This window comes from Chanodichthys erythropterus, chromosome 22, assembly GCF_024489055.1.
Source record: "Chanodichthys erythropterus isolate Z2021 chromosome 22, ASM2448905v1, whole genome shotgun sequence".
Classification (NCBI taxonomy): Eukaryota; Metazoa; Chordata; class Actinopteri; order Cypriniformes; family Xenocyprididae; genus Chanodichthys; species Chanodichthys erythropterus.
This window is the reverse complement of record NC_090242.1, coordinates 10393802-10408865: the sequence shown is the minus strand read 5'-3', so window position 1 is coordinate 10408865 and position 15064 is coordinate 10393802. Positions and strand designations below refer to the sequence as shown.

Here is a 15064-nt window from a genome sequence, read left to right as displayed (position 1 = left end):
GCGGCCACGGCAGGTCAGGTGGACTGGGTAACCACCCCTAGGTATACTGCCCCCCCCCAAAAAGTTCTTGGGGATTTCAGCGGGGCCCGTCGCAGGTTCGTGGGCAAGGAGTTCGGGTGGCGCCGGCATGGCCAGGCATGTGGGTGAAGCCGGCAGGGCAAGACGCCTGAATGGCGCTGGCAGCGCAAGGAGTTTGAGCGGCGCTGGCAGGGCTGGAAGCGTGGATGGCGCTGGCAGGGCTGGAAGCTTGGGTGGCGCTGGCAGGGCGAGGAGCTCAGGCGGCGCTGGCAGGGTGAGGAGCTCAGGTGGCGCCGGCAGGGCGAGGAGCACAGGTGGCGCCGGCAGAGCGAGGAGCTCAGTAGGCGCCGGCAGGGCAAGACGCTTGGGCGGAGCAGGAGAGACCTCTGGAGTGGTCTCCAGGCCCACAGCGGCCTCTTGAACGGCGTCAGCGTCTTGAGGAGAGGAGAACGCCTTCTTCCTCCTCCTCCTCTTCCTCCAAGAGTGAGGCAATGGTTCACCGACTGGAGCGGTCTCTGGAGAAAACTCACTGGCTGAAGCGGGTTCTGGAGCGGACTCAATGGCTGGAACGCCCCCTACCTCCGTGAGCACCGAAGGGGCGGCCATCTTGCCCGTAGGCACTGGCAAAGCAGCCATCTTGTCCATCGCGTCCAGGGCGCTTGAGAGCGTTGCGTCCGGCGAGCTTGAGAGCGTTGTGACAGGCGAGCTTGAGAGCGTTGCGACAGGCGAGCTTGAGCGTTGCGTCCGGCGAGCTTGAGAGCGTTGCGTCCGGCGAGCTTGAGAGCGTTGCGTCCGGCAGGCTTGAGAGCGAAGCGTCCGGCTGGCTTGAGAGCGAAGCGTCCGGCTGGCTTGAGAGCGAAGCGTCCGGCTGGCTTGAGAGCGAAGCGGTCGTGGGTTTCGGAATGCCAGCTGCTCGTGCTGTAGTCAGTGGAGGATCATTCATGCTGGAACGCAATCCTCTCCGCTCTCGGACAGGACCAGCGACGTGACGTGACTCTGGGCGATCAGCGGAGACGTGACTTGGCTCTGGGCGAAACAGAAATTACATTCTCAAAACAACATGGACAAACCTCCAAACCACTTGGCAAATGTTCACAACAGAATTGATTTTCTCATTAATTTCATCAAATTGCAAATGTCTAAGTACATGTCTCAATGTCTCAGTACATCTTTGCAAATGATTAAGTACAGGTAGCCTACATTTAGTACAATTTCCAAGTGAATAGATCTTGTTGATCTAAACTGATTGTTGATTCTCAGTCTAATGGTTGTTCACTCCAAAACGTGTCAGCGTCATTTCACTGTATAAGTCATCACAGGCAATAGTCTGTTCAATTGTCAAAATGAGTCAAGTACATAATACCATGAATTCCATATATGAATCCTTGGAACATTTGATAAATTTATTACAGCAATTGACAGTCAGGTGAAACTAGAACTAGAAGTCAGTTACTGGTTGTCCATCATTATAACCTTTTTACAATTACAGTTTTTTACACTCGGTAGGACACATTTCTCAATACTTAGGCCACTTTTTCAGAACTCTTCACACAGTTCTCCTAACCAACTTTCATCTTGGCACAGCAGTTAACTTCACATTCAAAATGCACTAAATCTACCAAAACACTTCATTCATGTCTCAGATCAACTCATTCTTCCAGAACACTAACAAAGGTTTTCACCCAGCAAACACACTTTGTCACTCATAAAACACTGACCTAAAAACACTAACATCAGGTAGCATTATACAATGTTTTCATTTTTAAAATTTCTTAACAAAACAAGAACGACACTCTCTATTGTTTATAATTCACTGCAGTACATGTTACATGGTCCATGTTTACATTACAGAACAAAATTATTCCTAAGTTTCCCCTTTTGAGTCGATGGTAATGAAATTGAAAAACGAATGCTTGTGTAGGTGTTCAGTTTCATCTAATTGTTTTGATAGTATTTGATTTTTTTTAGATTCAGCATATATTTCATTACAATATTACTGTAGAAATGTAGCAGATTGCTGTCTTATTCAGTTTTGTATTATGTTATTGTTTTGAACATAAGTTTAACAGTTTTGAAAACAGTATGTAAGCATGTGCAAATTGGCCTGTACATACACAGAGTTTTGGCAGTTGTTGTGTCTGAGTGAGAAAAGAATTCATGAAATTTGAGAGATGTAGTCATTGAATGCATTTTGTGCCAAAACAATGATAATTGATCCTCAGTTTAGCCCACATAGACTTCTATTGTGCTCACTGTGTGAAGAGTTTTGCAAAAGTGACCTAAGTATTGAGAAATGTGTCCTAGCGTCTGTAAAAAACTGTAAGCAGTGGTTCCCAAACTTTTTTGGCTTCAGTACCCACTTTAGCTGATTTGTGTGTCCAGGTAATCCAGGTATGAAAGTATTTGATTTATTTGACTTCAACATTTTGCCTAAAAACTGCATTTTACTGTATGATGCAATTATCATTATAATCCTTATTTTGAAGACTATAACATACAATAAGAAAAAGTGTCAAAGAGCTGCAATTAGTGCCTCCCATGTAAATCTATCTAATACTGTGGGTTTTACTGTAACATTTCAGTAAGTCTAGTCATTGATGATTTTCCCCTCCCCTTTCTGTCAAATACCCCCTGTAGTACCTCTGCATAGGGGTACATGTACCCCAGGTTTGGAACCACTAGAGTAGTGGCTAGTAGTGTATTGAACACAGAACATTCCTATGTAATTGTCTGTAACTGTAGTGTATGACTCTCCTGTATGACTGATTTGATGTTTTCTTTTTTTACACTATTGTAGAGAATAATGGCATTGGAAGGAAATGAGCGACCAGTGAAGAACTGTTAGTTGTGAAACTCCAGCTTTATTTACTGCACTGTAGGCTGCATATAATTTTCATTATTTTTTGTTTGTGTGTATATATTACAGTATATTATGCTGTATAAATTTTCTTTTTACTCTGATGTAAGGAAGTTACTTCATGTGTGTGAATGATAACGGTTACAATTTCCTTGGCAGTATGAGTTCAGTGTGTGATGTCAAACCTTGGAGGCTATCTTACCCTATAATCCTATTTCTTTTTTTCAGTTTTATACACAATTGTATTCTGTTAGCTAAACAAAAAACAGTACAGTAACCATTGTCAATGAAGGACTGGGCTAAGACTGAAAGGTGGACATGATATTTCAATGGTCCTCTCCCATAGTGACAAAACATCTAAACATTTTGACTTGCAGTGCTTACACAATGCCAAAGGGACGAAGCATTTTGGGGGCACTGACTGTTTAAATGAGAAGGAAATTTAGTTTTGAGTCAACTGTTTTGGGAGAGGTATGAGCTTTTGCAGGTGAACCATGATGTTGTGCCGAACCATCCACGTTATTTTGGCAAAAGCACCATAAGTGTTGAGAATGTCCGGTCTGTTTCAAGAAATGAGCCAAAGCAATTGAGAAGGATCTTTGCCATTTCTGTGGCACTGACTGTTTATATGGGAAAGGAATTTAGTTTTGAAGCACGAGTGAACAGTTTTGGGAGAGATATGAGCTTTTGCAAGTGAGCTATGTTTTGCTGAACTGTAAGACTGTTTTGCTAAATGATCTTAGAGTTTTGAGAATGTAATTTCTGTTTCAAGAAATGAGCCAAATCAATGGAGAAAAACTGTAAAATTCGAAAAAAAAATCCATATTTAAATATTGAATTAAATTTATGTAGACAAATTGTAAATGCTGTGTAAATGTATTAAAGCCACTTCTCATTCTGTGTCACTTATGTATTGCAAAGATGGATTTTGTTGATAATGATTTAATTTGATTGGTAACAGCCATAATGTATAGGCTAGTATTGATTTTTATTTCTTAAAAAGCCTTAAATTTGACTTTAAAAAATGTGCAGCAACCCTGAAAGAGAAAAACTAAATAAACAAAATAAAAATTATTTAGACTGATAAATTCCACCCCCCCCCCCAAGGATTCTATAAATATCGCTATATATCAATATCGTGAAATGTTTTGTCCACAATAACCGTGGTGTGAAAAATCTAATATCGTGACAGCCCTAGTTTACATTTACTTTTAAAGTTAATATTACCTACAGAATATTAGTTTATTTATATATTTAGACTTTTTTTTTTGAGCAAAGGTGGTGCCCCCCCTGGGAGTTGGTGCCCTATGCAAACAGTGCACTCTGTTGTATAGGGAGCGGCGGTACTGGCTACCTTAAAGGGTCATGAAACCCCCCTCTTTCCGCTCAAGTCTAGCTCACAATCTTTTTGAAAAATGCAACTTAAATGGGCGTGGTGGCTGTGAGAAGAGAGGAGAGGAGAGGAGGGAAACTCTCATCGCCAGTAGACCATGCATATAGACTGTCACTAAAAATCAGTGGTAAAACATGAGGAAATACTACATTTTTTTTAAAAAACTGGAAAAGTTAAAATCTAATGAAATACACTGACACTTTATTTTTGTCTTTTCAAGAGTTACTGAATGCCCTGCTACATATATCCTACAGTAATCGTAATTCTATTTAAAACATATTAATGTACATGTGTAATTACAGTCATTATAAAATATATAGTTGTTTATATACACACTATACATGCATATATTTAAAAAAAAAAAATAGCGCTTAAAAAAAACCCTTGCGTACATAGCATAGATCTACGCGCCGAACCTGCAACACGCTCAGTCAGTCAGGCTGCGTGTTGACTGGAGCAGAGCAAGCGACCAGAGCATTTTTAGATTCATTCGTATGGAAGTTGAGCGTCACATTTAACTTACGCGCGGCTCAACTTCCATAGGAATGAACCGAAAACACTTGCGCTTACCCGCTCGCTCCGCGCCAACGGACACGCACCGTCAGTCAGTGTCAGTCAGTCTCTCTCACTGTTTAGTGCCGTTAACCGTCCTCGTCATTGGAAATATCCACGTGGTGTCATGAATAATTAAGAGAGTGTCTTCTCATTGGATAAAAAACTCAGTCTCGTTAATAATTATGAAACACCGATGAGTCATCAAAGCACTATCGTGCTCTGCGACGTGGACAGGATGAAGATTTTAAACCCGGAAGACGAAAATAGCGTATAAAAACTAAAATTTAACCATTTCCCCCCTACTATTAAATCTAACAGATGCTAACATTGTCTTCAATGGTGTTCAACACACATACCTCTGTTAAAATCTCAGAAATTTTGGTTTAGGGTTTCATGAACCTTTAATAACTGTTAATAAACACAAAATGTTTCCTTGTTTGACTTTGGATGAAGAATTGGATCATTCCGGAAAGTTACACAAACACATGTGTGTGATGGTCACTATGGGTTTGTGTCTGTTGATTGTGTTGAATGTGATGTGTCTGTAGCGGCTCTTTATTCTCCATCAGCTGATCCAGAGAAGGTCAGGCTAACATCTAAAACCTGTGAGTAAAACAGACAGTGAAATGATCCACAGAAGAACAACTTAAACAAACAATTTGCACTATTAGTCAGAGATAATAAAATAACCCACGTAGAAGGCGATGTTCTCAGTACCTTGTGCAACGTTCCCTAAAAGTTCTCTAAAGGTGATGAAAATTCAGAACCTTTACAGAACATTCGGGACATTCCAAAAACGTCCTCTATTGGTAATGAAAGTGCCGCAGTTCAATGTTCCTTATATGACTTTAGGAGGATGTTCCATTTTGGTTATTTTATGGTCAAAAAAAGAAAAAATTACAAAGAGGACATTTGGGACATTAACAGAACGTTCCCACACGGTCCTCTGTTGGTCATTTAATAACATTCCCGATATGAGTTTAGGGGGACGTTCTATTTTGGTTATTTTATGGTCGTGCAAGAACGTTACAAAGAGGACATTTGGGAAGTTATCAGAACGTCCTATAGTAATAGTCCCATAAACATTCCCAGAACGTCCTGAATGTTCCCTGAAGGTCCACCAAATAATGTTCCCCAAACCTTAAAAGAACTCCACATCATGACTGTCTCTGAACGTTTTGGGAATGTTACTAGATGACAGGTTACCCCTCTAGAAATTTTTACGTTCCCAGAACATTCTCAGAACTTCCACTGATATTAAGGACATTGTCTAGTAACGTTCCCAGAATGTTTAGAGATGGTCACAATGTGGAGTTCTTTTAAGGTTTGGGGAACGTTATTTGGTGGACCTTCAGGGAACATTCAGGACGTTCTGGGAATGTTTAGGGGACTATTACTGTAGGATGTTCTGATAACTTCCCAAATGTCCTCTTTGTAACATTCTTGTGCCACCATAAAATAACCAAAATAGAACTTCCCCCTAAACTCATATCAGAAATGTTATTAAATGACCAACAGAGGACCGTGTGGGAACGTTAAGTTGATGTCCCAAATATCCTCATTGTAACATTCTTATGTGACCATAAAATTAACCAAATTGGAATGTCCCCCTAAAATCATATAAGGAACCTTGAACTGCAGCACTTTCATTACCAAAAGAGTGTTTTTTGTCCCGAATGTTCTGTAAAATGTCAGAATCTTTGTCACTTTTAGAGAACATTTAGGCAAAGTTGCACAAGCTCACGAGAATATCGCCTTCTATGTGGGTGTTTAATAGAAAATAATAAAGTTTGACGTCACCGTTATAGAGGTAAGCGTTTGCTTTAGATGGGCTCTTGATTCTTTTCATTTAACATTAGATTTTCTCTGTCTGCTTTAACTGTGTTATCAAGACACGTTAGTTATAGCAAAAAATGCAAGAGAAATTCTGATTAGATGAATTAGGGGTTGTTTATCATGGAGTGTCCTGATTCACTGTTCATGACCAAAGTCTAAACTGTGAGTGTATTAACTGTTAATTTTGCATTAATTAATGCTTAGGTTTTTTTATGAGTTTTTTTTTTAAATTTATTATACAGACAGAGTTTTGAGTGGTGTCTTTTAGACTCACACAGGCATCATGAATCAACGTATGATGCTCAACAATGGTGACAATAAACAAAAATCTTTTTTGTGACTTTAGTAGCTTGTTTTGTGATAAGAGTTTATCTGAAAATGTTGTCACCATTGTTGAGGATCATACCCAGAATCTTCATGTCTGAGTAATTTCTGCACAATGATAAAAAACTTTTTTAAAATATCAAAGCAGGACAGGATATTATGCAGTATCACAGGACTACAACAACATGAAAGAAAATATAATATTCAGAGATCAGTGAATGAGACTACGATATAATGATAAAATAATCAACAGTGATCAACAAAATCCATTTGATCAGATTTTTTTTGTAACAAATGCTTTAGAATCACACAGTTACAACAATTGGATAAAAAATAAAGTCAAAACGTCAAACGTCAGGAGCCCAACTAAAGCAAGCGCTTACCTCCGTAATGGTGACATCTATAAATTTTGATAAAACAACAACACCTTATTAAGAAGATTTGAATGAAAGAAATAAAGTCAGAGTGGTTTGTGATAAGTGAAGATGCAGAGATCTAGAGAGATCTGTTAGTGTTTAATGTTCAGATCTTCTGTTATCTGAGTTTTGTGAGGTTACCATTGTGCTGGAGAGTAGAGCCTGTGCTTCAGTCAGTGATGATGCAGAAACACTGATGTTCTGCTACATGTTGCTTTATTTAAAGGCTGCAGTAACTGTGTAGTTGCTGATGCTGTGATACAGCACTTACATTAGCTCATGCATGTGCTGTTGTTTTTTTTTTTTTTTTTGCCTTTTGTAAGACATTTAAGAAAAAATTGTTTTTGTTTGAACAGCCACTTTTATTAATCAATTTAGTTCTAATTTTCAATAAAAAAATTTGACAAGGGCAGCAGGGATGTTCTGAGAACGTTTCCAAAATAAAATATGGTTCCCTAAACGTTCAGAGAATGTCTTGAATGCTCTGTGAAGGTCCGCCAAATAACGTCCCCCAAACCTTAAAAGAACTCCACATCGTGACAGTCTCTGAACGTACGAGGAAACTTACTAGACAACGTCCTTTACACAATTGGGGACGTTCCAAGAATGTTCTGGGAACATAAAATTTCTAGCGGGGTAACCCTGTTATGTGCAATCTTTTAAATATCTTTTTAAACATTCAGATTTTGATTGTACATCCAAACCACAATGAATGATGACCCTTGACCCTTATCCATCTATTCTATCCTTCAATTAAGAATTTTAAAGAAATGTTATATGGATGAGCGCGAGCGGGACATTTATTTAAATTTCTTCTGTTGTGGTCTGGAAATGAAAGAAGCATCAGAACAACACAAGGGTGAGTAAATTATGACTTAATTGTCATTTTTGGATGAACTATCCCTTCAGGTTTTTACTTGCCTGTTTGTTGCAATTAAAATAGACATACGGCACATATTTTACTAACATTATGGTTACTACAATTATGAGCTTAATTAAATCAATTTGATTGAAGTATTAAGTTTACATAACTAAATCTCATTACAATCTCATTATGAGAGTTCATGTAAACAGTCAATGATACAAGAGAAATATTGTGTTGTCTTACTTAAATCTATCTATAAATGGAATCAAAACATGTTAAAGGGGTGGTTCAGTGTTCTTTTTTTAGGCTTGATTGTGTTTTTGGGGCACAGTTTAACATGTCTTAATGCTTCTTTTTTTTTTTAAACGCTGTATTTTTCATATATTTTACCTTTATTCTACACCTCTGTTTTCACTGTCATATGAACGGCTCGTTTGACTTCCTGCTTCTATGAAGCCACTCCCTCCAAAATACGCAATGTGCTCAGATTGGTTAGCTGGCCCAGTGTTTTGTGATTCGCTGAAGTCCCCGGAAATGCCACGCCCCTTAACATTCGTTGTTACGTGCTTCAGTGGTAATGTAAATAATGGCGTCTATATTGCTGTATCAAATTAAGCCGAATCAGACCCAGATGAAGAGGGTCAAGCAGAACATCTGCAATCATGGCTTTTAAAGGATGTTTATGAATAGTATTTCAAGTTTTTATTTATGCTGTCACTGCTGTTTGTTAGCTTTCAATATACAGTTTTATCCCGATTAAAGCTTTACTGTAGCCGAATACATGATTGAGTAGTCGCATTTTTGTAAAGGTAGCGTTTAATTCATAGAATGAACAACTGTTTGTCTATGAACATAGAAGTTTGTTGGTGTTTGTAGAATTTAGCTAACTGGCTAGCGAAGCAAAAAAGCTTTGCTCTTTGTATATGTCCTTGATGCAACCAAAAATAGCAACAGAACTATAAATTTAAAAGACATGTACAAACAATAAAACGTACTTACAGTTTGAAGCCAATAAACAGCAGCTTCTGCTTTTAAAGTGGGAACTGCTCTATCTTTCAGTAATAGCCTTTGTGCAAACCCAGCATTGAACTTGTGTAGATTCTCGAAGCTGTCTTCAGTGGTGCATCCAGTGTAAAAATATCAAAGATTATAATGGGTTCTATTATTTTTTGACGCGTTGCGCCGCTCACGTCCGGTGTATACAACTCTTCTGCTTCCATTATGCTGCGCGACATGGCCTAGCCCACTTTGTTGCATGTTCCCGGGGGAAGTGTTTTGCAGGAAGAAGCTTGTTGTAGTCCAAACCAGTCATAGGCATTAAACTACGATAACTTTAAAAGAAAATATCTCCATTTGCATTGAACTTTCAGCGCTGTAACTTTGTAGATACCGTTTATGCTCAAGCAGCAACATTACACACTAACTAAAGTTAAAAAAGTGAAATCACAATGAACCACCCCTTTAATAGTGCACAAATATTATCAAGAAAGTACCATAAAAAGGAGAAACTATATTAACTTTCAATTAAAATTCAATCATTTTTAGTCATCACTACTCACACAAGTGTCTCCAGTTTATAATGTGGATCCTCCTTCAGATCAGATAGCGGCTTCACTCCTGATGCTCTTAGATTATTCCATGACAGATCCAGTTCTCTCAGGTGTGAGGGGTTTGATCTCAGGGCTGAAGCCAGAGCAGCACAACCTTCATCTGTAACACCACAATCCCTCAACCTGTAGAGATCAATGACACTCTTCAGTCTCTCAGTTCAGATAAACAGGAACTTCACAATCAGAAAGAGAGACTTAATTCATGACATGATTGACAGGTCCAGTCTAAGGTTCAGACCTGCTTCTACATGCTGCTTCAGAGGTTCATTTCAATATCATATTAAATAAAAGATCACATCTTTACAGTATAAATCAGCTGTAACATGTTTACATCATCCAATCATCAGTGTTGGGCTCACTTTTTTTTTTTATTTATTACTCATTACTTTTCAAAAGTAATATTATTACTTCACTCATTATTCCCTGTCAGCAGGTATTCGTTACTCTACTAGTTATATTATTCTTCCATTACGCACCACAAAATTAGTCATTGCACGCTTATAATTTCTCCTCAAAAATTCTGACTTTTATATTCTATATTTACACATTTTCACTAGACAGAATCATCTTTTCTATTCATTTTCCACTGATTCACGAGATCTGATGAGCATTATTGGCTTCCAGTGCTGACTGACTGAATTTTGGACAACCATGACATAGCCAGTACAACATTAAACTCACATTAACAGTACAAACATAATAAATTACTAATAACCACAAGCCAGATAAAACAACAATACCCTACCTGTTCTTTCATTTAAGCAATTGCCTATTAAATAGTTTGTATATGTAAGTATAGTATATGTAAGTCACCCATGCTGTTCACACTGATGCACCTCCGTGACAGATGTTTGCATTTACACCTGATGATCCCTTTCATCTGGATGATCCCTTTCATCTCTGGGACTGAGAACTCGATGTCCAAAAACAAGCTGAAACATGGACTCATATGACAACAGCACACATTTCCACTGTGTTTAAGACTATCTGAGATGAGCTCTGGTCCAGAGAACTCAGTAGCATCTCTACATTGAACAGATGTATACATTTCTCCTTGATTAACAGAGTTGCATTTCCAGTTGCATTTCTTGATGCAGCGTCAGACTGTATTGAGTGAAAATGGTTATCTAAAGGGTTTTCCTGAGCACATCTGGCTATATTTAACACAGTAGCATGATGGTTTCTCATGCAGTTCCATCTGAGGGTTCAAAGGTCACACACATTAACACTAGAAGTCCCAGAGATTTGTAACTCTCCTTTAGCCAAGTGGATGCTAACTGGCTAGTCTTTTGGCTATCATTAGCATCAATTCATGTGTAAATATGGTCATTACCTGAGCAATCTGCAGGGGGGTTGGGGGTGTGTGTGTGTGAATGGTTGCTGGTGGCTTGTTTGTATGTGTGGGGGAGGGAGGGCTGCTAAAAGCAGAGAACTTGATTGACCATGGGCCGGTTTCAGAAAGGAGGTTAAGTGAAAACTCTGACTATGTTAACCCTGAAATGAAGTGATGTTTAAAAAGTTAACTCACTCATTCATACTGCAAAAATGCTTTTCATACTAAGTTTTTTTTTAATCCTATTTCAAGTAAATAAAAAAAAAAAAATCTTAAATCAAGATGGATTTTCTATATGAGAAAATTATATATGATATTTAGTCTTGTTTCCTGGGGGGATCTAAATTAAGTGCATTTTACTTAAGTAAAATTATCAATATCTGCCAGTGTGGTAATAAAAATAATCTTAATGCAAACGGAAAGTGTTGGAGTGTCTACCCAGGTGAAAAAAAGTGCAGTAAAATACACTTTATTTTAGTACACTTTTACACTTCCATAATGTCCAGTGCTCTATTTCCGTGCACTTATTTTGTACTTAATATACTAAAAGCTCTTCTTTAGTACTTCTTAAGATAATCTTAAGAACATCTAAGTGTACTCAACTGTGCTATTTTGAGGCACCATGAATTTGAACTAAAATGTGCTTTTAACATACTATCTCTGTATAGAAAAATGTATTTAGTTACCACTTGTAGTACACTTGAACCCATCTTTCAAACACTTTTAAAAATGGACTTATGATGTATTTCAAATATAAGATTAATATATAATGAATATATACAAAATGTATTTATAATATATTGCCAGGCAGTGCCAGGATTGTGAGTGATTGCTGGAATGTACTCACTCACTTTTTAATATTATTTGTAAATATGTGTACAAATGGTTGGTTTCTTTATTTTATTTTGTACTATTTTTATCAATAGATCTCAGCAACAAAGGAAAAAAAAAACATGTGTGTTGATTTCTCCCTAAGATGGCAAAGTGAAACACAAGTTTCCTTGAAGTGGCTCAGCATGGCCCCACATTGTTTACATAACAAAAGCAACTGTTCACAGCTGATTAAGGATATTAGCCTAAAGACTTCCAGCCCATCGGCTGTCCTGCGGGTTTTATAGGTAGAAAAGCCAAATGGCTGCTCTCTGGGACTTCTAGTGTTAAACAGAGGTCTCCTGCCTTGCCCTACATGTACTGAGATTTATCTGGATTCCCTGAATCTTTTCACAATATTATGTATGGAAATGATGAAAGATAAATTCTTTGCAATTTTGCATTGAGAAATGTGATTTTTGAATTGTTTGACACTTCTCTCATGAAATTTGGCACAAAGTGGTGAGCCATGACCCTTCTTGGCTTGCAAAGACTGAGGAGGAGACGGTGAGGAGGTCAGGAAATGCTCAACACCACTGCTTATGTCCCATGTTATTACATCAGGCTACCATTTAACTTCAACATTTAAGACATTTCAAACTCTTTTCAGCTCACTTTTAGACACCAGCGAGTGTTGTTTGAAATAACTTTCTTGTGATCCGATGGGGATTTTGGGGATCATCATATGAAGCAGAAATATACTTCTAACAAAAAGACTCGGGAGGCAAGATAACATAACAATATTTATTAACTGTTACATTCACGCCTTCCCGGACTCCAGTTCCCAGCAACCTCCTGTTCTCCACTCCTGTCTGCACTTCCCTCATCAGTCTTCCCGCCATCTTCCCTGATTCCCAGCACCTGTTTGTCCTCGTCAGCACTCCCTTTAAGTTGGACTCACTCCCTGCACTCCTTGTCTGTTTTATTGTTTTATATACGTGTTTGAAGCTGTCTATCTGTTCCTTGTTTGTAAATAAAGCCCGTATGATTGTGGATTTCCGTATTCGCCTTGTCAATACAGCACAGCACATAACATTAACAATCGGCAAGCAAAATATTGTAAGATAAAGTTCTTTTTGTAGGCCCCATCTGTAGCTCACATGCTAAAGGGTTGCAGACTCTGCATTTCCTGCCTGAAGATGAAGGCAGGGGCATAGCAGACCCCAAAAAATGGTGAAGGAGAATTATCCCGCAGAAACGGAGCCTACCCCCCAAGAACTGTAAGAGGAAATATATACCCACCAGTGGTGAATCTTGCAATTCCTGAAAGGCCACATTAGGCCACATAGACAAGATAGCCTTGAATGACGACAACGGCCACGTTAGGCCACATAAACACGATAGCCTTGAACGGCGACAAAGGCCATGTTAGGCCACATAGACAACTACTTGTCTTGGCAGTTAGCACGTAGGAGTGCTGCTACATCAAGTGGAATGTCTGCACTGCAAGAATCTGTTAGACCTATACTCCTAATTATGGTTTCAACTGGTACTTGCTTCATTGAAATTACTGAACTACCTTGCATGCTTAGATAAGAATGAAGACCTTTCTGAAGGACAGCAGTGAAACCTGATATTGAAATTTGTATCCAACATGAGTGTAACTCTTCTAATTAGAAATTGCACATTCTACACCATAATACAAAAGTTACTCACAAATATTTACCAATTAAATATCAAAGAATCATCATCACCAACCGCAAACAAACCACTATTTGCACACCATTTATATGTAAATTCAACCATATTGTCTGCAGTTTTGAAAAATATATATATTCTACCCTTATTCGTGATTCAACCAACGCTTTGAACATTTTCGAAACATTAATTATTCGTCCTTCAATAGAAAGCCTACAAGTTTTCCAAATAGCCAATTTTGCTTGACCAATTATGAAACTGGCAAAAGTACAACGCTCTTTATTTGCTTTAGAATACTTGTGTCCGTAGATAAAAATCATTTTGTTAAAAACAAAACCCAAACCTATCAAGATCCCTTCCAACAATGCAAACAGTGGCTCTAACCGTGGACATTCATTAAAAACATGAAACACAGTATCGTGCCCATTACAAAAATGACAAAAAGGCAATACATTTAAGTTGAATTTTGAAACAAAAACATTAGTGGCAAACACACAATGTAGTATTCTCCACTGTAAATCACCTGAACTTTTTGGAAGGGGACTTTTATACTAAAGCCTCCAGGAGGGAAAAATATTATCAACAACTGACAGTTTTTCTCACCATTTAGTATCCTGTCTGTCATGCAAATCATTAAAGTATGCTGTTTTCACACAGACTTGGTAAATGCTTTTTTTCCCTACTGTTTGAAAAGGTAAACATTTGAGTCTCTCAAAATTCAACAACTTTCCCTCCTGAATCACTTCAGAACAAACTTCAGGTGACACAGTTAACTCAGGAAAGGCTACCTGTACAGGCTCACTCTCCAAAGAATAATTGACAAACTGAATTAGAGGAGGAGGAAGAGCAGCTTTTAAAACAGAAATCAACTGCTCCATTACCCTCACAGACCTCAATTCAACTTGACTAGCAATTTCTTCCACTGATCTCCATTAATTTGTGGCTGGGTTAATCAAATGCCCCACTTTAGTGAGTCCTTTTTCCATGCACATCTTTACTATATAATTAGACATGCAAATATTTCCTAAAAAAGTAAAAAAAAATAAGGGTTCGTCTAGGCCATAATGATCATTTTCAGACCTAGACAACTTAAACACATTCCAGGCATTTAAAACAGAGGCATAAAAATTAACACCAGATGTAACTTTTTTGTTAAAGGATGACATCAAAAACAACTGTTTATCAAGCTCAACCCCAGACAGAGATCTTAACAATGATAGCCCGAAAGACACCCACGGAGTAAATTCCATAGAATAGAGCAGTCTCTGCGCAGATTTTAGTCTCATGGCTCTCACTTTGGCTGACAGTTCGATCAGTCCTTGCCCTCCTTCATTTACAGGCAAGTATAC

The 15064-nt window shown here is 38.3% G+C and overlaps 1 protein-coding gene across 5 annotated transcripts in view; it reads right to left on the bottom strand.

The window, feature by feature from the left end:
- Nucleotides 1-909: 909 nt before the first annotated feature.
- LOC137012359 (NLR family CARD domain-containing protein 3-like) overlaps nt 910-15064 on the bottom strand; it is a 51594-nt gene continuing 37439 nt past the window's right edge. For 4 of the 5 annotated variants that reach the window (XM_067375510.1, XM_067375512.1, XM_067375508.1 and 1 more), the window contains 2 exons: nt 9824-9997; nt 910-1044 (listed from right to left, as the gene is read on the bottom strand). In XM_067375510.1, coding sequence (XP_067231611.1) covers nt 1023-1044; nt 9824-9997 — 196 coding nt within the window. In that variant the 3' untranslated portion in view covers nt 910-1022. Of the gene's footprint in view, nt 1045-4273; nt 5427-9823; nt 9998-15064 lie in introns of those variants that run through there. The other variant, XM_067375509.1, reaches the window with a different exon arrangement.